The 22153-nt window shown below is 37.6% G+C and overlaps 1 protein-coding gene across 4 annotated transcripts in view; it reads right to left on the bottom strand.

The window, feature by feature from the left end:
• Nucleotides 1–22153, bottom strand: part of nphp4 (nephronophthisis 4) — a 151896-nt gene that overhangs the window by 127689 nt on the left and 2054 nt on the right. For all 4 annotated transcript variants that reach the window (XR_013800428.1, XR_013800429.1, XM_079637271.1 and 1 more), the window contains exon 2: nucleotides 21840–21986. Coding sequence is in view for 2 of the 4 variants with exons in the window: in XM_079637271.1 (XP_079493397.1) it covers nucleotides 21840–21986 (147 nt within the window). In the remaining 2 variants the exon portion in view is untranslated. The remainder of the gene's footprint in view (nucleotides 1–21839; nucleotides 21987–22153) is intronic.

Here is a 22153-nt window from a genome sequence, read left to right as displayed (position 1 = left end):
TAAACATGATGGCTTTCTTCTTCCATGACAGTGTTTGGCGCCACAACAGCATTGTTTCCATGTGGACAGTTAAAGAACACAAAACACATGTCTGTTTTCAATTTTTTGCACCATATCCATCAGACTTTTAGCCAACGGTCCGTGGGGCAGAGACTAATCGCCTAGTAATAAATGTATTATTTAAACAACCTTTCCATTTTTGCAGCAGCAGGTCACTTCATGTCAACCACTGTTTTTCAGCATGAAATGAGGGTTGTGTAAAATTTAAAACAAAGCTAACTTCTCAAAAATGTCTCCTTTCATCACTTTACCTGTCTTCTGCTCATAACCTGTGTGACATGCTCTTGTTTTGGTCTTACTCTGAACTTCAAATGAACCGCAGTGAGCAGAATAAACATCCTTATATGAATTTGTACTCCGAGTGTTTTCTCTCTAGTGGAAATAATGATTTGCATTGTATGGTTGAGATGATTCCCTCAGCTCACCAGTGGGGCTGGTTACGTCAGAGCTCTGAATACACATTTCCAATTTAAAAGGCAGGGTCTCCTCTCGTTTACTCATCCTTTCAGACTGCTTTCCACTCCTCTAAGTGCAATAGATACAGGTAAGAGAATAGCATCAATGATACATCATAATGTCTTTTAAATCTATTTTTTTTTTGCAATGCACACCATCATGAGAGACCAAAATAGCTTTAGAATATTCTCGACACAGTTTTGAAGAATAGTTTCTTTGTTTCTCCTAAATGCACATGATTTAGGATTCATTCTGCCTTTAGTTCTGATATAAATAACTGTGTCATTTTTAAAGAGCCGATACAAGTGTCTGGATCGCAGCAGAGTCACAGATAGGAATGCACAGATATTAAAAATCAGGCCAATACTAATAATTATACAGATCATTATTTCCTTGTAATGGCCAAGAATGAATAAACGGCCAATATTTCAATTCTATAGTACTTTGTCTAAATAAAAATAAAAAATGAACCTATAACTGTAATACATTCTACAAGTGAATGTATGCATTATAACATTATAATGTAGAATATAAAAATAAAATTCAGATATTCATTTTGAGACCTAAAACTTACATTTAACTGCATTATTCAATTATACATATTTTGATTACCTTAGACCATGATCATGCACAATAAATACCCAATATCTAAAAATGACTGCCAAGAAATCTCATGTCATTATATTCAAATGGTGAGTCACAGGCCTGAATTTTTGAGCACGTCCAATTTTCTGAACCCCTGACTCTCATTAGCAGCTAATAATCTGTAAACTGTGAATCCATTCAATTGTGAGGCGAGAACATTAGCTAAAACACAGGACAGGCTGGCATTTCAAACACAAACACTCATGAAACAATCAAGACTCCTAATTTTTTGCCAGCTCCATAACCCTCGTAAAAATAAATGGGCTTCAGAAATTCAGGAGGAGATGCTTTGATTATCAATACACAGATCTCCCCTCTCCCGCTCTTCACGAGCCAATCAGAGTACGGCCTCTGATCCACTCTGCCAGAAATAGTTTGCACTCGTTCAGACGCCTCCAAAAACGCAGTCAACAAATCATTAGTCAGGATGAGAGTTGTGAAATATCCCTGTAAAATTCGCAAGGGCACCAAGTCCTAGTAAAGTAGCATTATACTGTGATCCAGTGCAGGCTGGGGGCAGGTTTGAGATTGCCATGCATAGCGAGAGGGATTATTGCGAGGCTGTTTTGTTGTTATGGGCTCATTAACTAAAAAGGGACCTTCTTAAGTACCGAGTTCAAGACTGTGTAAGTCGCCTAGCATATAAGTGAGTGAAAGAGAGAATATAAAATGTATAAGCAAGCAGCAGAAAGCAGATAACAAACACAGACTCTAGAGAGTCTAACTAACCTTGTGAAAGTGAATCAGAGTGCAGGGCTCTTGCCGAGGGGCTCATGCTGTCTGCAGCTGCCGTCCAGCAGATGAGAACCAAGAAGGCCAGACTCTTTACGTCTGTACTACATGGTATATCACTGCTGACAGGGGGGGAAATACCAGGTACTAGGGCTGCCATGGTTAATATGTTAACTCCTGATATTAATTAGTTACGGTATATATATATATATATATATATATATATATATATATATATATATATACATAATTCATTTTTATATATATATCAAGTTTTAAAGATAAAAGAAGAAAAGGAACCGATTCCGAACTGCAGAAACAAGTTATCAGTAATTCCAGTCTCTCGTCCGTAATACGTAACAAATTTACATAATGCCCACCTATGGTCGTCATTGGCTGCCCGTGAACAACGTCTACTTTGACCCGCCCTCAAACACTGTTGCTGGTTCGTGTTGTGCTCATGTCGAGAAGATGCTGTTTCCTGCGCTTCAAAAGAAAATTCTCTTTGTAAACGCTTTCAAAAGGATGAGGATGTGAAGAGTCAGTGGTAAGAGTCGGTGCTCTCTGGGTTTAAAGAGACGGAATCTCCGGACGAGTCGTTTGAGAATCTTTGAAAAATGGTGATGGTGATGTGCAATGTATATTATGAGAAAATGAAAGTGTTTTTTGACCTTGGATTCATGTAAACCTGTTGTAGGAGATCTCCAAAAAAAATTGTCAACTTTAAAATAGCATAACAGGGGCACTTTAAAACAGAAAACATGTTTTTAATTTAAATATCACATTTTTACTGTATTTCTGATAAAACAGCATATCTTAGGGTTCCAAGACTGACATTAAAAATGACCACTTTTCCTGTTGGTGTGACTAAATTATGTCAACTACAAAATTGCTCCACAGTGCTGCAGTTTTCTGTTGCGTAAATGGCAAACACTCCAAAAGCGGGATGAAACAGCGCTACCCAACTGAACCACGCAGTGCAGACCAATTATCTGCTGGCCCAACGGACAGCACTGTGCAAACCGGTTTCGACTATAGAAACCAGGCCAATTTGTACAAAGCTGCACAAACCAGAGGGAAAGCACAGCATGAGTAGTGCGACCCATTTAAATTAGAGACAAAATTTCTCTGTTATAAACCCATAGGGAACCACAAATGGCGGAAAGCTTAAACAAGTCGAAATCAAACAGCCCTGACATTCTAAACAGCAATGAAGAGGAAAGCAAGTACTGTACTTCAATAAATACAAGTTTTTATAAAAAAGAAAAACTCACAGTTTAGGTCAATTGAAAACGGAGCTCATGGACAGTGATACTGCAGACATTTGTCAGGTAAAACAAAAATTAAATCCAAAACAGACACTGCTATATTGACTAAAGTTGACAAAATGTCTGAGCAATGCTACATTTAACGAAACCCCTGGGTGAGTTGTTAGAGACGATGGTATCTCAAGCTGTACTCTACCGCTACTGATTTAGGTTGAATATTGCTGCATGGTGTTCACTGTTGCAAATGTATTTTGCTGCAAATCATATGTGGTACAGTGAAAGCAATAGGATTCAGTAATTTGTCTCTTCCCGTTCTACGGCAAATGAAAGAAAACCTTGCTTGTTAGTGGTAGCTATCGATGGACACTCCAGCACTACAGCAGACTTGGCTTTTGATGTCTTTGAAAGAGATTTTATGTGATTTAAGTTTGAAGTTGGACGTTTTTACTCACTTTATCTCACTTTTTTAAAAGCTCAACTCAAGACATACTTTTTTAAACTAGCATTTGCTTGATGTTTATTTTTATTAATGAATTAATTCATTTATTTATTTATTGTGCTATGTACTGCTTATTTTGTGTGCAGCAATTTAAGAAACTGCTTTTAAAAGGCAATCTATAAAGACTGTTATTATTATTATTATTTTTTTTTTTTATGACTTTCAATTCATCATTGTTAATTTCAGGGCAGCAACATTATTATGTACTACCATTAAAAATTTGGAGGTCAATAAGATTTTAACTAATTAAAGGGTTCGTTTTTTTAGGTTAAGCATTCATTTCCAACGCGAGAGCACCACGATACATGCGTGTTGTGTTGACGCGAGAGCAGACGTTGTTGTGTGAATGCACGTTGGAGATTAATATTTTGAGCATTCGCAACGCTTCATAAAATTGAGGTAAACCACTGGAGTCACATAGATTACTTCAATAATGTCTTTACTACCTTTCAGAGGCTTGAAAGTGGTAGTTGTGTAGGCTGTCAATGGAGGGACAGAAAGCTCTCAGATTTCATTTAAAAAAAAATAAAAAATAAAAAAAAATCTTCATTTGTGTTCCAAAGATGACCGAAGGTCTAACGGGTTTGGAACAACATGACACCCTCAATTACAACTAATTAATAACATAATTTAATATTTGGGTAAACTAAGCCTTTAACACTTTTACTCAAGAAGGACGCATTACATTTATCAAAAGTAACAGTAAAGATATTTATAATGTTACAAAAGATATCTTTTTCAAATAAATGGTGTTCTTTTGAACTTTCTTTTCAAAATCAGCTTTGTCATCACAGAAATAAGTTATCAATATAAGGTAATAAGTTTTAAATATTAAAATAGAAAACAGTTATTGTAAATTGTGATAATATTTCATTGCAGCATCTATTTACAGTAAACTATGTGTAGCTTGCCAGGCTACAGTTACAAAGTATCTTCTCAACACTACAATTCATGTGTTGACTGGATTTGTTAATAACAATGTGAATCATCCTTCAAATGGCAACAGCGGAGCATTATTTGGCCATGTTTGGTCATAACAACAAATCAGCCTTATTCTTTGTGCTCTGTGGTATTGGACATTTATGCAAAGAATAAGAAGTCTTAGAGAAGCCAGCCATCAATACACATGCCTCAATGGACCATGAGTGTCCAAAACAGACAGGTGTCGCAAATCAATACAAACAACTCAATTAAGTTGAGCAGGATGTGCAAAAGGGGTCTGAGGAACAGGGAGCAGTTGATTCCGTTTAAGGGACATCTTCTGTACCCCACAGGTAAACTTCACTGACCTCACTGATCAATACCGTAGTCCTGGCGGGATAAACTGGGTTAACTTCCTCTGATCACCCACCACTTCCCTCGCTCAGAGTCACACGTGTGAAAATTACACAGTAGTACGGTGCCTATAGACCCAGCAGGGAGACGACCTAGTCATTTTACAGTGGATTAATATGATCAATGCGTTACAGAATTGATTTATTAAAATTCTGTGGCTCTGAAAGATGAGTCAAGCATAATGAGTGGAGAATGGTTCCTTTTGAAGCATTAAAAGGAAATTGGGGCTTATTAGGGTGATGCACAGTAGAGGATGGATACCCGACCTGAGCCCGACGGGACCCGCCGGTACCCGACGGGCCGGGCCGGGTTCGGACAGATATTTAGAAATGATGTTCGGGTTCGGGTCGGGCTCGGTCACATCAGCGCGATAAGGCATTGCACATTTTAAATTTAAAACAGCTTATTATGTAGGTAGCCGATGTGCCTGATGCTTTCACTTGATGCAAACGTTCGTTTTTGTGATTAAAATACATGTAAAATATTACCATCCGTCTTCCTGTGTGCGGACATTTGTTTATGTAGCCGTGACAACGAAACGCGTGCATAATGTGCGCGCCAGGTGTTAAGAGCGCTTGTTGCTCCGCGCGCTGATGCGCTTGTCCTGTTGACATTTCCGATTGCCTTCCTACAGTTGCTTAATAAAAGCGGGCTTTCCACACAAACAAACGTACAATTGTCATTAGTATGAGAAAAAAATGGGATTTTAACTGTCGGGCTCGGGTCGGGCTCGAACATAAATATCTTGATGCCTGTCGGGCTCGGGTCGGGTTCGGTTACTGCTCTGTCGGACGCGGGCCGGGCTCGGACTGAAAAAGTCGGCCCGATCCGCACTCTAATGCACAGAGGCCTTTAAGATGTAAAGAGGAGCTGAGAATACATCAGAGCATGGATGCTGAAATTGTACATTTTATAAGCTGATCCTTAAAATGGTTAAAAATTCAAACAAACCGAATCAATAAAATGAATCTGACTTTGAACTCATCGTCGCCCACTCTAGTAGTCTCTCATTATTTTAAAATGTAACACCGTACTGAAAATACAATAAATCAGTATGCTGCAAACATATGTGAGTTTTGAATGTTTTGTGTATGGTGGTGAGTGCGAGTATGCGTGTGCGTGTCTGCATGTAGAGTGATTTGATGGAGCAGAGTCTGTTAGGTCTGTGAGCTGCTTTGTTTGACTGCTGCAGGACTCTATTTACTTTGGCTGTGTTGTTTCTGCAGCTCTGCCCCTCAGGCATGATGCCCAGGCCATGGTTTGTTTATTTAGGTGGGAATTGGAGAAGCTCTGCTCACAGCACCCAAATTAAAAAACCCTGGCCCCGACATGCCGGGAGGATGGCGATCAGATTCTTCCCGTTGTGTCGAACACACAGACAAGTCACGCAAACTCAATAACAAACAAGTTTAATGAGTATTTTAATGAGCAATGACACGATAAGTAAATGCAAATACTAAAGTTTGCATCATCCTCCTTGAAACATTTAACTTAGAAGTTTAGAATCGCAAACCAAGTTTACACCTAGAATTAATTAGCAGTGTTCTTGGGTGAGCCCGTCAGAAGTGGTCGATGAGACAGATGAAAACATGCATGTATTATCATTGTATATGGCAGAGATGTTCAAACCAGGGCCAAAGTGAACCTGTGATGACCCTGGTGAAGGCGTATTAGCTGCAATGTGTTGGTGTGTGGATATGTATATGTTTTCAAATATGTTATAGACATGAATAAATACAGGCATTTTATTTTTCTAAATTTTTGAGACTCAAGTGACCCTCAAGTGCATTGATTTTTTCAAATTGAACTATCCCGCATCCAAAGAGCACCAAGATAAGGACTTTGCCCACTATAAGCCATATAATAGGAGTTGGAAAAATAAGGAAAAAACATGCCATTGAAGCATATTTTTTTTGTTTTAACGTTTTTTGTTTTATTTTTGCATTGAAATGTAGAGAATGTGATTTTGATAGTGAATTTTCCTTCCGCCCACCACCCTCAATAAAGTTAGATTTTTGGCCCTTTGTAAAAAAAAAACTTGATGTATTGCAAAATTGTCTTAAGAGTAAAGTACAATCCAATCAAAGCTTATTCGTGAATTTACAATGTTACATTATAGCTGTATAATTAGTACTATAACTGTGAATAACAAACATTTTAAAGAAAACTAAGTAAAATCATAAATTTTACAACAAAGCTACTAATGCATTGATACTTCTTTTGTGGTGGGTTTAGTGAAAATATTGGAAGGTCATGTAAAAATTGGCTGGGGGGGGGGGGGGCTTTACAGTAGAGCCCTGGGTTTACACATGTTCTGTATTTAGCAGTAGTGATAAAACAAAATTAATTTTCACTTAAACACAGAAGCCAAAATTACAATTAATTTACATTTACCTGAAAACCGAAAACCAAAAGTTTGGGTAATGAAATTTGGGTGATTGAACTCCGTATGCTGTTCAGAGTGCTGTGTTCTCAAATGATTAATTAAACCCATCATAACAAAACTATTCCTCGATATTTCATCTGAACATTGCATATTGCTACTTTAACATCCTTTTTGGTAACAGTGAAGTACATCCACACTGCTGACATGTTTACCTGTCATAGATTATTTACGTTGTGTGTGCATGAAATAGATGCTGAAACAGTAAAATTGCATCATCAGAGAAGCGCCATTTAAACCTCACTGTTTCAGTCAATGGTTTCGGGTTCAGCCCTCCAAAACTATTTCGACTGAAGCCAGAATTTTTTATTTAATTTTTCTCAACCAAATATTTTTTATTGCATCCCCAATCACCATTCAGCAGTATTCTCGTTATTGGTTTATTCGCAAATGATGCCATAACAAATGTGTAATGTGTAAAGACAGGATCCTTTATAGACCAAGTACATTTATAAAATCATTACTTGCACCAGTAGTCTCTAAAGCAACAGATAGCCTGCATTTTCTGAGCAATAATCTGTGGGCCATTATTTATCTAAAAATAGCCCCAGTCTGCATTTCCACCCAAAAAATCATGATGAAGCCCTACTTTAATGACTTAGAAAATTTGCTGACACCCTGCACTCGCCACAGGATTGAAGAAAGGCTGCAGCAATGCTTCTGAGAACGCACATGCTTGTATGCACACACACACCAACTCCTTCCTCTGTGAAGAGAAGGGCATACATCTCTGTCAGCTCACTAAATACACAAAATCTCTCAAAACATTGGCATAAGTGCCGCTGGAGTTGCAACTATTTCCATATTTCAGGAATAACACAAGCTAGATTAAACCAGTCTCTCTAAAAGCCTACTGGGGGAGAATGGCAAGGATGTAATGTCCACAGTTGTGTGTGGATAGATCTGCTGTTTGCACTCGCTCACAGAGGCGAGACTTTCTTGGCTCAGAGCGCTCCTTGAGCAGAGAAGCAATTAGACCTGATAAAGTTGTTTCTTTGTAGCATTTCAAAGGGAAACATCACGGTAGGGGCCGCTAACAATCCAGCTGTCCCTTGTTTGTGTTCAAGAGCTTGAAACTAGATTGACTCGTTCCTCACCTTCAAACAAACTATATACACAGACAGTTACAGACCAGCTGCTCTCAAGGATGCAAGCAAAGAACAAGTTTAAAACATCGTCAAAAAAAAATAACCTGAAAAAAAGAAAATTGTACCGTTAATAATAGTCTTGGCAAATAAAAAAAAGTGCCACTCACAGTACATTCTTCTAACAATGCTAAAAAGTTTGTATAAAGTGAAGACATTAAAGGATTAGTTCACTTTCAAAAAACTGATTGCTGATAATTTACTCACCCAGATGTCATCCAAGATATCTTTCTTTCTTCAGTCGAAAAGAAATTAAGGTTGAGGAAAACATTCCAGGATCTTTCTACACAGAATGGACTTCAATGGCAACCATCTATACCAATGTTCAAAGAAGTTTAAAATGTCCGTCTCAATGCAGCTTAACCCCCTGAGGTCGGCAAACGCGTGGGCGCGTTTTGCTCGTTTTTTTTTACATAGCAGCAAAATAGACCTAAAATACTCCGTCGGTTTTGGTCATACAGCCTTAAGAAATATGAAAAAATAAGCTGTTAAATGTCTACTTTTTTATATGTCCACTTACAATCGAAATAAAACATTGTGCTTTTGTAAAATAAAGAAAGTAAACAGGGAGTGCTTTATGCCTCTCCGTCTCCGTGAACTTTTTTTCTGAAGCACTTCTCTAAACTCAAACAAAACTCAGCGAATACTATTCACTCAGACATGAGCTATATATCTCTATAATCATTTAAGTGTGTAGTTTTAAATTATCCAATTCAAATCTAAAACAAATATTCTCTGTTTATGTAATCTATATAAAAAGAGCGAGAGATCAGCTGTGCTCATTATCGTTCTGGCACCTCATTACTCCGCTAATGTGACACGCCCATCGAGAGCGCGCGCTATTCAAACACAGATAATCTGGAGCAACACATGCAAACCAGTCAACGCCCACAACAGCTGGAAAACACTCGCTGTGAGGAAAAGCTCTGCTAATAATATCGTAATTATCCTGGAAATTTTACCTCAAACGTGCTGGAGTAGCCGAACAACGGATCCAGCTGCAGATCATCAGTAAGTGCTTTGTTCTAATCGCGATATGAAATGGTGTCTGTAATCCGCAAAAGACTGTTTAAATTTGAATCGCGTTTCTGTGTTTGAATGAATGCACGGCGCATGTGCATGCGTTTGTTTACTAACGTTACAGCTCGCGCGTGTCTGTGTGTGTGAATGAAATATCTATTGCCTACTGAGATGAGTAAAAATCGACTGAATACGTTGAAATAAAATGTCTTTGTATAAGCAACATTTTAAACTGCAAATTAACATTTATGCCCTAATATAGGCTATATTATAAAAGACGATATGTTACAGACGAAATATGAAAGACAACATTTCGTTTTGGATAGATTATAAAGTTTGTACTGCCACATCAAAACCTAATTTCCAAGGTGCAAACAAAATCTTAAAAGGTCAATATAAGCCTTCTCTTTAAATTATTTTTGTGTTTTATTAGTGACAAATTTGGGGAGAGGATAGCCTACATAATCCAAAACTTTCTGAAAATACGAATGAGAATTAACTGCACAATTACTAGAAATGTTTACCTTGGATATTATACAATTTGCAAGCATAGGCCTACACAGTTTGTGGAAAAATACACTTTTTTTTTCAAGACGTTTCCAACTCTGAACCAATTCTGTAGATGTGTGTGTGTGTGTGTGTGTGTATGTATATATATATATATGTGTGTGTGTGTGTGTGTTGTCTTTGCATTCTTTGCATTCTGTGTGGCTCAGTGACACACTCAGTGTAAGGCTCATTAGTATGCAGCATTAGCAGGTCTTCTTTGTCTCCAGGTGTGAATGAGGACATTATTCATGACCTTGTTGGATCATTCACGTCCCCCCTGCATATTGCCTTTCCAAACAAAAAGTGTCTTACAAAATTTAAATCAATCTATTGTTTAATGTGAACGATTAGCCCGGATGATTTTCAGATCATTTTGAAGTAAATACTCTAGCCGACAAGATCCATTAGTCAAAAGTATTGTGGGAATATGTGAAGTTGGTCGTTTGTGGTCTTATATCAGAACATTTAAGTTTGAGTTTTTTGAATAACCACGCATAAATAATATTCTCTCAAAAATGCAAACATGTACATACATGTTGCTCACATATTATGATAGCCATGTTCGTGCTAAATAGAGTGTAATTACACCTTTGCCATTAATATGTTTATAAGCAACTGAAAAAAATACAAATATCAGGTCATGTCAAAACATCTCAAGGACCCCAAAAACACCTTAGACTCCAGAGGGTTAAAATGCTCGACACAATCCCAGTCGAGAAATAAGAGTCTTATCTAGCGAAACAATCTGTCATTTTCTAAAAAAAGATATGTACTTTTAAACCACAAATGCCTGTCTTGTACCATCTATGAGATGCGCCACATATTACGTCATCACTTTGGAAAGGTCACAAATTTTTTTTTTGTAAACATAAATTAAAACAAAGATTTCGGACGATTTTGAAGTTGGAGGAGAAAATGAGATGGAGTTTTTCGCCCTTCCCTACCTTTTTGAACTGAAGTACACAGACAAATAACTTAGATAGATGACGTGACGCATGACCTTTCCAATGTGATGACACAATGCGTGGCGCATCTCAGAGATAGTACACGACGGGCATTTGTGGTTAAAAAAATATATATAATTGTTTTTTGTGAAAAAAAAACGATCGTTTCGCTGGATAAGACCCTTATTTCTCAACTGGGATTGTGTCGAGCATTTGAAGCTGCATTGAGACGGACATATGAACCTTCCTTTGAATATTGGAATATTTGGTTGCCATTGAAGTCCATTAAAGTGAGAAAAATCCTGGAATGTTTTCCTCAAAAACCTTAATTTCTTTTCGACTGAAGAAAGAAAGACATGGATATCCTGGATGACATGGGGTGAGTAAATTATCAGGAAACATTTTTTTGAAAGTGAACTAATCCTTTAATCAATCAATCTCTCTACAAGATATTCATTCTCTTACAACACTTAAAGCAAATCCGGATCTGGCATCTAACTAAGAAATGTATGCCCTGATAGGTACATAGCCGATATATCGGCTGATATTAGAATTTTTTTTAATATCGGCATCAGCCGAAGAGTTTTTCTCTTTGGCTGCCGCTGAGAATGCCAGCGCCTTTCACACAGTACTCCAATTCTCCATCTTCATTATAGTTTATCGTCTCGGTTTAACAGTCCTCTCTAATACGTTATTAGACAGAACTGTTAAACAAATTGGCCAAGAACCACCCTGCTCTTTAAGATATAAGCATAAGCAAAAAAAAATCTATATTGGTCAACCACTATTAGAAATTCTACATCAACAATAAAATTAGATTTTTCCCATCATAATCAACAAAGCTGTCAGTGTGACATCCAAAGCTGTTGATTATTCTGAGCAATGTTTTTTTTTTTTTTTTTTTTTTTTCACATCACTTGCTTTATTGTTGATTGGGTGTTAAACAGACTCGTTTCGCATTAACTGCACATTCTTCTTAGTCGTCATAGTACAGAGAGGACTGGAAATAATAGTGAAGAAGACCATATTAAAGCATAACATGCATCAACTGCTAGTGGTTCTCAGTGGTCCTTTTTGACCCTACGGCCCCCTAATGTCCACAACAATATTCGGCCCCATGACTTTTCCATTTTTTCCGGTACTCACTGGAAAAATTAAAAATATTTTTTTACTCAATTTCTATTCCATAAATTATTTTAGAGGTTAGCACAAATAGAAAACTATTCACTACACTATTTTATTACTTTTAGCAAGGATGCAATAAATAAATAAAAAGTGTAATTGTTTTGGTTTAGTTTAATGCTTGTTTGGTCGCATTTTAAATCATTTTGAGGCCCCCTTGGAAGTTTGCTGAAGGCTCCTGGTTGAGAACCTATGTGCATTTGCCACAGTTTTCAATATAATAAATGAAAGGGAATACAGAATGGAGTTTTCTCTAACTCTAAAACACCAAAATTGAACAATGTAAGGATCATAAAAGTGGTTAAAATATCCCAAATATTGAGTAAATATCGACCAAATTTTCATTAATCCTTACTATATCTCAATCATTATTGTGCTAAAGCACAAGCATAACAGTTCTACCCATTTGAAATAGCCTACTACTGGCTGATGAAAAGATAACTTTCTATATTCTCCTAATGACATTTAAGTATAAAACACAATTGTTCTTTGCATTCATTCACCTGAGTGAATATATATCAACATCATGTATGTTCCTGTGAAAATACTGTAACACGCACGCGATTTAAGTGACGTACGGGCGGCTGCTAAAATGAGTCATTACAGTGTACGGCTGCACGCTCATGCAGCAGTCAGTCATATATAGATCCGTTAAATCCATAATGTCACACTGCTAAAAACTCCCTGCATGTGCTATCATCTAAAAAAAACCTCACTATTTAAGAACAGTTCTTAAACTCAAAAGAGAGAACAATGCACTAACAAAGACACCGGCTGCTCTTGTGTCTTTGAGAGTCTGAGTAGACAGAGCAGATGAGAATAAAGAAGAGGAGTGGAGACGTTAAAAAGAGAAGGAATGGAGAGGAGTGCAGCAGATGAAGCCATGGGGAGCGCTGATTGCAGAATTATTTTCACACCACACACTGCGGAGACAAAGCGTTTCTTCTCGCCCTCTGTTCTCTCTCTTCATCACATTCATTCTCTTCAAAGACATCTTTTTCATTCGCCACCTCTCATTTGATGGGTACCTTCGCACCTTTCCCTCTGTATCTCAGCACAAATTCACTCTTTTTCAACAAGAAATGAGAATGGCGATAACAATGCCAAGGTCAAGGGTTTGATTTCCAATGCTTAGTTAAATGTACACATTCAGTCCATTCAAAATCAGCTAAATCAATGTTTTTGAACTCAACAACGGCTAACACAAAAGAATGGAACAGAATGCAGGCGTATTGAGAAGCTTTTTAAAAGTTTTACTTTTTTGACCTTTACACAACATCTTAAAGACTGAGCGCTCACAGCATGCAGGACTAAAAACACAGCGAGATGCATCACAACAGTCAAAGGTGTCTGCCTAATGCATGTCATCTGAAAAATGTGAGCAAAACACTGATGAAAAGGGTGACAAAATGTGACAGTTGAAGCGTCTGTCTAGTGAATTTGTTTACAAATTTACACTTTCTAACCCATATAAGTCACTTAGCATAAAACCACTAAAAACTAAATTAGTTAACAATACGGTTGAATAACATTAGTAATAATTTTAACTAAAACTAATAGTATTAAGAATAGTGTTTTTAAATAGAAGTAAAGATTAAATAAGTTCAAATAAAAAACATATATCAGATGAAAAATAAGAAATGTTGTCCAAGCAACGAATTGAAATAAAATCAGTTTAATATGAAGTTGAAATACTAAAACCAATTTAAATAAAAAAATGATTAAAGCTGTATAGAAATATAAAAAATAAATGACAAAAGTACATAAAATGACTAAAATAACGAACAGGTGCAATGATTAGATGAGTGTCCATGACAACTGATGACTGGCGGGAAAAATCAAACAAAGGAACACATGTGATGTGACTGATTAAAACAAACTAACTGAACATAACTGTGACACCCTCCTCTTAGTCAAGAGCTGCCCTGTTCTTCTGAAGGGTGTGAGTGCCTTTAAGGACCGGCTGCTCTCAGGGATGTTTGCTTCTCCATGAGCTGAAATATTGATCATTTCCTGGACGGCTGGTGAGCCACATATATAATTGAAATGAATCTCTAGGCTTGTGTCAGATTGGGGGGAAGAGTTAAAAGGGGTATTGAAACATCCACAAGGCTCTTAGAGGCTGAGAATATGAATCACACTAAAAGAGGGAGATCCGTAGACCTTATGGTCCAGCCTATTGAACGCTGTGAAAGTTGAATAAGAGATGAAGCACCTGGCACGGCGCTGGCAGCGCGTTTACCGAGAGGCTCTCGTGGATGAAAATCAAACCGACCCAGAGGAATGAATGGACGTCCCCGAACGCTACATCACAGTGCATTTAATAACACTTTTCTCCCTCAACTAATTACAGAATTTAATGAACTCTTGGCTATCCATAAAGGATTTCTAATTTAGAGTACAGACTGTGGGCATAGCAAACTAAATAAGCACTAATAAGAGCTAAAAGTTCTCTACAGAGTCCAGTCGCATGTCATAAAATGTTGTGCTAATTGGGTGGACAGATATGTCAACGGCTTCTAAGATCAATTAGGTGTGAATTAAGCTTTTAACCTTTGTGCGACCTAGACTAGAAACACCTACTCAGAAAGCTAACAAAAGCTGAGAATAATTATCGATATATGATATTGCATTCAACGGCACACGTGAGAACAATTTCCTTCTGCCACCGATTCAAATCTCAGTTTGACAGTTGAGCCCAAGCCTCCGTTACTAATTCTAAAACGTCACTTTAGAACTAGCAGCGAAAGAACGTTGAGGTGCTTCATTGAAGATTATTGTATTATGTAGAGACAGTAATATGGTATTATGAGAGAGAGAGAGAGAGAGAGAGAGAGAGAGAGAGAGAGAGAGAGAGAGAGAGAGAGAGAGAGAGAGAGAGAGAGAGAGAGAGAGAGAGAGAGAGAGAGAGAGAGAGACTAAACGAGTATTACCTGAATCTGATATAACAATCATTCTTCAGGTTGATGTCCATAATATTTATATCCATTATAAAAATTCAGTTTGAATGTCCACTGAGGAAAGCGATATCTTTGACCTTTTAAAAGATTCCCCATGACAGAGCTAAAACAACTTTCTTGTTTACAACCAGTCACTCACAAAGACAGTCTTTGCTGCCATCTAATGGTGTAATAATGTAACTGTCACTGTCGAAGTCAAAATCCCAGGACCCATGCTTCATACCAAATAAGGCACATTAACAACAACAATAGCCTTTATAAAAGACAATAAAAACAAACACGAGCAAACAATTCAGTCAAACATGCAAAAGCAGCGCTCTAGTAGGCCCTACAGGATTTAAGTTAAACATAGCCTAAATATAAAGTTATGTAACTTAATTTTCCACTTAACTCGATCTCTAAAATCTATTTGCTCTGGAACAAGTAACAGATTAATAAGTCCAAAGATTGCCTGTTTGATATACACAAAATGAATTATATATCAGGTTTCACCACTGCACTATCTACGTAAGAGCCAGAGGCAAATTCCCGAAGGACTGGCCAAAATGACGCTGTTCTCTGCGGGTACATGAGCGTTGAACGGCCTGGAGCTCACATCTGTGAAAGATTCTAAACAAATTGTAAAATCGGTGCTGTGTTTATACGAGTAGTACCATATTTGAGGTCTAAATAACTATATTCTCGATTTAAAAACTCTTAAAGTCCCTGTAGTCAATTCATGAATATGCTAATTAGCTCCGCCCCCACTCACGCTAGCTCACAGATTCACTCAGCCAACTTACTGAGGTAAACGCTGCACAATGGTATCGCTCTTAACCATGTCTGACACGTAATGGTAATTAAAATGATTAGCCTTTTGCTTGACTATGTTATCAGACAGCTTATAATGTGTTTCTCATCTTACACAAACCATGTTCCTGTTCGCCATCTCAGAGTCAGGAAAGCTGCCTTCTAACAATCATCGCTTTGAACAACTCAGAACAGCAGTGAAGAAAGGCATATAGTTCAACATAACATCGTAATATACATCATATACCCACTATATTGCTATATCTACCCAATTTTTCATATTTACAGAAAAATATACCGGGATAACCTGGCATCTCTTGAGACTCTCCTGCTAGTTCACTGTTAATGATATGCTAAAGCTGTCGTGATTGGTTACAAGGTAGTTTGTGACGTCAGAAACACCAGCAATTTCAAACCTCGTTTTTGAGACTGTCTTTTGGTTTACCGCAGTTTTAAAAGATTCTCAGAAAATACTCAGCAGCAATGGTGTTGACTTGTGAATTGGCATATGGTTTGTCTTAAAGAATATTAAAAACACCACTAGACATATATAAACAACATTAAAACTTGATTTTCACCACAGGGGGACTTTAAAACTACATTTCATGACACAACAAGTAGCATTTGTAAAAAATTTGTGGATTTGCTCGACTGCCAGGACAGTCACCGCAAGCGGAGTGATACAAACGGTGAGACGGTTCCAGTGCTGATACTGGGGAAATATAGCACAGCTGGAAAAGGCTCTCAGCCAATCAGATTCGAGAACCAGAAAGAACGGTTGTATTAGTGTGTGTGTGTGTGTGTGTGTGTGTGTGTGTGTGTGTGTGTGTGTGTGTGTGTGTGTGTGTGTGTGTGTGTGTGTGTGTGTGTGTGTGTGTGTGTGTGTGTGTAAAAACAATATATATATATATACACACATACACCTATGAATAAAGTCAAATGTCCTCAATTGTCATGTAAAAACAAACAAATAAATAAAAATCTTAAAAGGTCATAAAAACAGGCCTAATTTTTTATGTATTTCTTATTCTTTCCTTTTGATTTGTGGTAATATTTTTTTTTTTTTTTTAAGAATAAATAAACATTATAACTGTATCCACAAAGTAATAAGCATGATCTTTTTTTCCACATTCCCAGTAATGAGAATTAGATTAATTAAATAATTCACTGCATTTCAGTAATGAGAATTTGGATGTAAAAGATTGTTTAATTGTCCTGAAACTAATATCACAAGGCGAGATCTTAATGGCCCTTCATAACAGGCTTCATTTTGTTCATGCAAAATGTAATTTCTTGTTTTGTTTTTTTCTTTTTATCTGGGGGTGAAATATGACCTGAACATATCTGCTATGGCTCTATAGATAACACGGCTCCCTATTGACACTGCCGTTTTGTACTTTGCCCATCATACAGCCAGTGAGGAGAGACAGGTTAACATCACACATGGGGAGTGAATGGAAAAAGTCTGCCAACCACACTTCAACTCTACTGTGTGACAGCACTGCCCCCTACAGGACAATGAGCTTTATGGCAGCCACCATGAATAAATCATGTTCCTCAGACACAAATTGTGATTTATAAAAATATAAGGCAGGTGTGACACTTCAACATCCTTAGAAGAGAAACATATGATTAGCTGTACAACAAAATTGGGACTTTAGGGCTCCTTTAAGAAGCCAAGTATCATCTCATCAATAAGTATCATTAATCCAACAAATAGCTTCCTTTTCACTTAAATCAACACAGGCATTCAAATGTTCGTCCCTCAAATTCAAGGTCACTGATCAAATTAGATCTATCGATTCCTATACGTCTCCACACAAACATGGGTTTTGTCATAGCACCCCTCCATTAGAGTCGGGCCAGAGGGAGAGCCACGCTTTAATTCTATCTTCATTCCTCTATAATCACTCCCCCTGTTTGGAGTCTTTCTCTGCGGCGTATATTAAAACAGATCCATCATGTCTGACAGACCTTATGTGATCTCGCAGTCCCTCTTCTGTGCTGCTGCTGCTCCTGGGGTTTCACAGAAGAGCAGTCGTTTTATTCGGCTTCAACACTGACAACGGTGGAAATTAGCACATCACAATTCCATAAACAAGAACCTCTCGCTCGGTGTTAGACAGCAGAAAATGAATTAGCCAGACTAATTAGTGAATAACATTGGGGTACAAGCGAGATCAAAAATTAACTCTCACCAAGCATTTGACTTTGGGAAGTACCGGTAAATAATTACTGTAGGTATCTTTATGGATTGTAGTTCCTCAGGTATTTTTATGAGGATCTACAACATAATAAATGGCTCAAGACAAAATAATAATAATGCTTATGTATGTGAAGCACGTGATTCAAAACAAAGACATACTGTTTACTAAAGAAAACATTGGTCATGACTTCTGCAAATTTTAATAACTTAATAACTTAAACCTCGTCCGTTTTTTCTGAAAACATTTCTCCCCAGATCCTATGTGGTAAATAGGAATGCACTGAAAATTTGGCTGCCGAAAATTATCAGGCAAAAATGGCATTTTGCTCAGGTTTCACTCTCGTATAGCCATTATCACTGCGTTATGTGACGCTCCGCTCAATATTGCGCTCTATGCACGTGCACTCGGATCAGTTGCTCATGGCCCATGTGAACGCTCCACTCATGAACCACTCATGCTCATCGGAAAAGCAAAGTCTGCTCCAATAACGCGCAGACAAGCTGGGCAACGCTGGTAAAATGACGCTACCCTTTCGTTCACTGACACGCTCCCCGCTACCCTCTGCTCATATGCTCTGATAATAACAGCTTTGTGGGACTATACATTATTTGGATAATTGGTCAAAAAATAAATCTGTTAAATCTGATTCTGTTGCATAGAACTGAATAAAGAATAATATATTGATATGTAAAATTAATATATATTGTCTTTCCCATTTTAGTGTTACTTTCAATAAAAGTGTGTGTGGGGGGGGGGGGGGGGGGTATTGGCTTGTTTGTTTTTTCAGGATCATTACAATTGTTAAATTTAATAAAAAATAATAATAATAAAAAAATGAAAAGCATTTTCCGTTTTGGTTTTCGGCCAAGCAGAGGTAATGCATTAAAGCAAAGCAAAATGATCAGAAGCCATAACTCCAGGGTCACATGATCCTTCAGAAATCATTCTAATATGCAACTTTTGTGGTCAAGTAATATTTATTAGTATTATCATTTTTGAAAACAGTTCTGATTGATATACGGATTAAAATAAGAATTCATTGATAAATAGTTCAATATTATTATGTATATTTATATTAATTTAAATGCAATGTTTAACATTAATTGTCCATTCATTTAATCATTGTGAATATATTATATGAAGTATACATAATTATCATCTATATAATATAAATAATTGGCAAAAAATATGTCTCCAAACTTTTATCACTAGAAACTGCTTTAATTTGGAGTGAGAGATACAGGGGGAGCGCCAGTGGCTTTATTGCATCAGATATGTCACTTTGCTCACAGCTGATTGGTCCAGTTTGGGTTTGCGATGTAGCGTAAGTTACCATGGTGATGAACACCATGAAAAACCAATCCACCTTCTTGAGCTCGAAAAAACAGAGTTTGCTCAAACTTATTTCATTCTTACCTGTGTAGACACTGAAACCGGATTAATGAAACAGGCCTATGGTCTGAATGATTTATTAGCAAATTGGTCTGATTTTTATAATGCTTATCTAGCTAATCAAAAATGAAAAGTCATTAAAGTTCATACATTAAAAAAAGAGTGGGAAAACTGAATTTATCCTTGTTGTTAATAAAAATATTCCAGTTTTGTGGTGGGCAAATTTTCTCCATTTGCTTGCCACTAGCAGCTGTGCCAAAAACAGGGCAATGCAATCGTGAACCAGTGATTGCATAACAAAAAAAAAATCCAAATGGTTGACAGGAAGGCAAGAGGGAGACAATTTTCAATTCAATATGCAGAGCCACACAGCTGTTTGGGGAGAAATAGCAACATGTAATAAAACACAAAGGCACAGTGGGTTGCTGGAAATGGTGCATGCTGCAGACATTAACCATGCTCTCCATGATCTGTGACTCAGAGTGGACATTTTCAAGAACTTTTATTTCCACTCGGTGGATCTAAGAGCCCATAATGGAAGATGTAAGTGAATTACAGTGGTGCCAGGCATGCAGACAGAAGTGTGTGTGTGCATGTGGTCTTCTGGACAGCTGGACAGTAAATTCACAGCTTCAGATGGGCCTTTATTGTGCTTGCTGAGAGAGGCCAGAACACGTCCATCATCTCCAATAAACTCTGCTGGGTTTGGTTTGAGTGTGCTGTGCACTGCCAGCACTCTCAAACCTGAGAGTTTCAGCACAACTTAGAAGTTGAGCTGTGACAAAGAGCCTGTTCATAAATGTGCACCACGGGTCAGTATGACTGCTATCATTACTGCAAAAGACTAAAAAATGTTTGTTGTTTTTTAAATGCATTGCCTCAAAGACATAATGTAAAGTCTGGGGGTTGGGGGTGTAAGTACACCCAAAGAATTTATAAAGTTGGTGCACTCATATTATTATGAATGGGAGAAAGTCTGAAGCACAATATGGCGGAATTAGTCTCGCGTTCTAAATAAAAATGTATCAAATTTGTAAAATCATCACGTCACTAGAGCTGCCTTTAGAAACTTCAATTGCTGTAGAAAGTCAGTGTTATGAGACGCGTGTAGGCGTCCGACAGAGGCAGACCAACGCTGACAGTCACCAGATTACAGAACGACACTTCCCAGACATTCAAACCCCAATTCATTTGTCGAAAACAAGCTCTGACAGATGCCAACAGACTCCGACTGATCCAACAAAAACATGATGAAGTGTCTGTTGCCGTCTGTTGGTGCAGTGTAAATTGGCCTCATGACTGCACATGTGCATTGGCTGGTCCAGCCTGAAAAATGCAGTTGTTTGTCATGATTTGAGCGTTTAGAAACAAAAAATTTTTGACATTTGTTGTCAGATTTCATTGGTGATTTCAAAAATTAAATGTAATCGCAAGCTTGGTGAACAGCTCTGAAGAACTTGATGTTTCCCCATTGAAACTAAGAGATAAAAGCTGTACTTGCATGACTGAAATAGCAGCCTGAGAGGCATTTTAAAGATGGCCGCAGAGTGAAATGACCATTCCTAAAGGAACTTTGGTACACCTAACCAGCTAAACAAGGCTCAATAAACAAATTTGAATGCAGGTTACATCGAAACCAGTAAGTGACGACAAGTGTCGTTAGTAGTGAGTCATTCCCTCAAATTATTTGTTCAAAAACATGGTTTTCCTGGTTCATTCAGGAACTAACACTGTGTCTACACCGAACGCTACCGTTGACGCGTCGCATCGTGCCGCAACAGCTAGAAGCTGTCTACACTGGACGTGACAGAGCGACCGTAGCAAATCCATTTGTTTTTCCTACGAGAGGTATCGCAAGTGCACTTTTTGTTGAGCCCCAGACTTACTGGCCCTTGATTCTGAAAATATTTCCTCTACAGAATAAGACAACCAGATTGACACTGGACAAAAGCTAGACAGGGGCCTAAGCAGCATACTGGAAACCAAGTCTAAAACAGATTTATTGTACAGATGCACAGCTCAAGCTACTGTAATTCTACAATTAATGTGTTCATTCTGAGCTGTTACTTTAAAGAGGTCACCTCTATACATGGAATAGGGCAAGAAGATAAGACGACTTCAGAATAAATAGCACCCTTTGTTAAGCATGAAAAGGTTTTGCATCATGAAATAACATTAAATATCATCATTCAGTGTGAAATGAGTCACCCTACCTCATTGAAAAGCACTCGACTGCTCTGACCTGATGTGCCACTGAGAGAGTGTGAGCCGCTCTTCCATGTGCGGCCGAAGAAGTGCTGGTGACCCGAGTCAAACAGGGTCACACGCAGCTGATACTGGAGTGATTGTGGCAACTCTGACTGTTGTCATACCAACCACAAGAAGAAAAGGAGAAAAAAGGAAAAAATATAAATCTCTGTAATCAAGAACATACTGTATATAGTGATTCTTTGATGATACTTTTTTATTTTTATTCAGTTCAATTGAAACTTGTTTTTGTGTAGTAACATCCCACTTCAAGCCGTTT

Source organism: Phoxinus phoxinus (genome assembly GCF_949152265.1).
Source record: "Phoxinus phoxinus genome assembly, chromosome: 15".
Classification (NCBI taxonomy): Eukaryota; Metazoa; Chordata; class Actinopteri; order Cypriniformes; family Leuciscidae; genus Phoxinus; species Phoxinus phoxinus.
The sequence above is the reverse complement of the archived record's forward strand: the minus strand, read 5'-3'. Positions and strand labels throughout refer to the sequence as shown.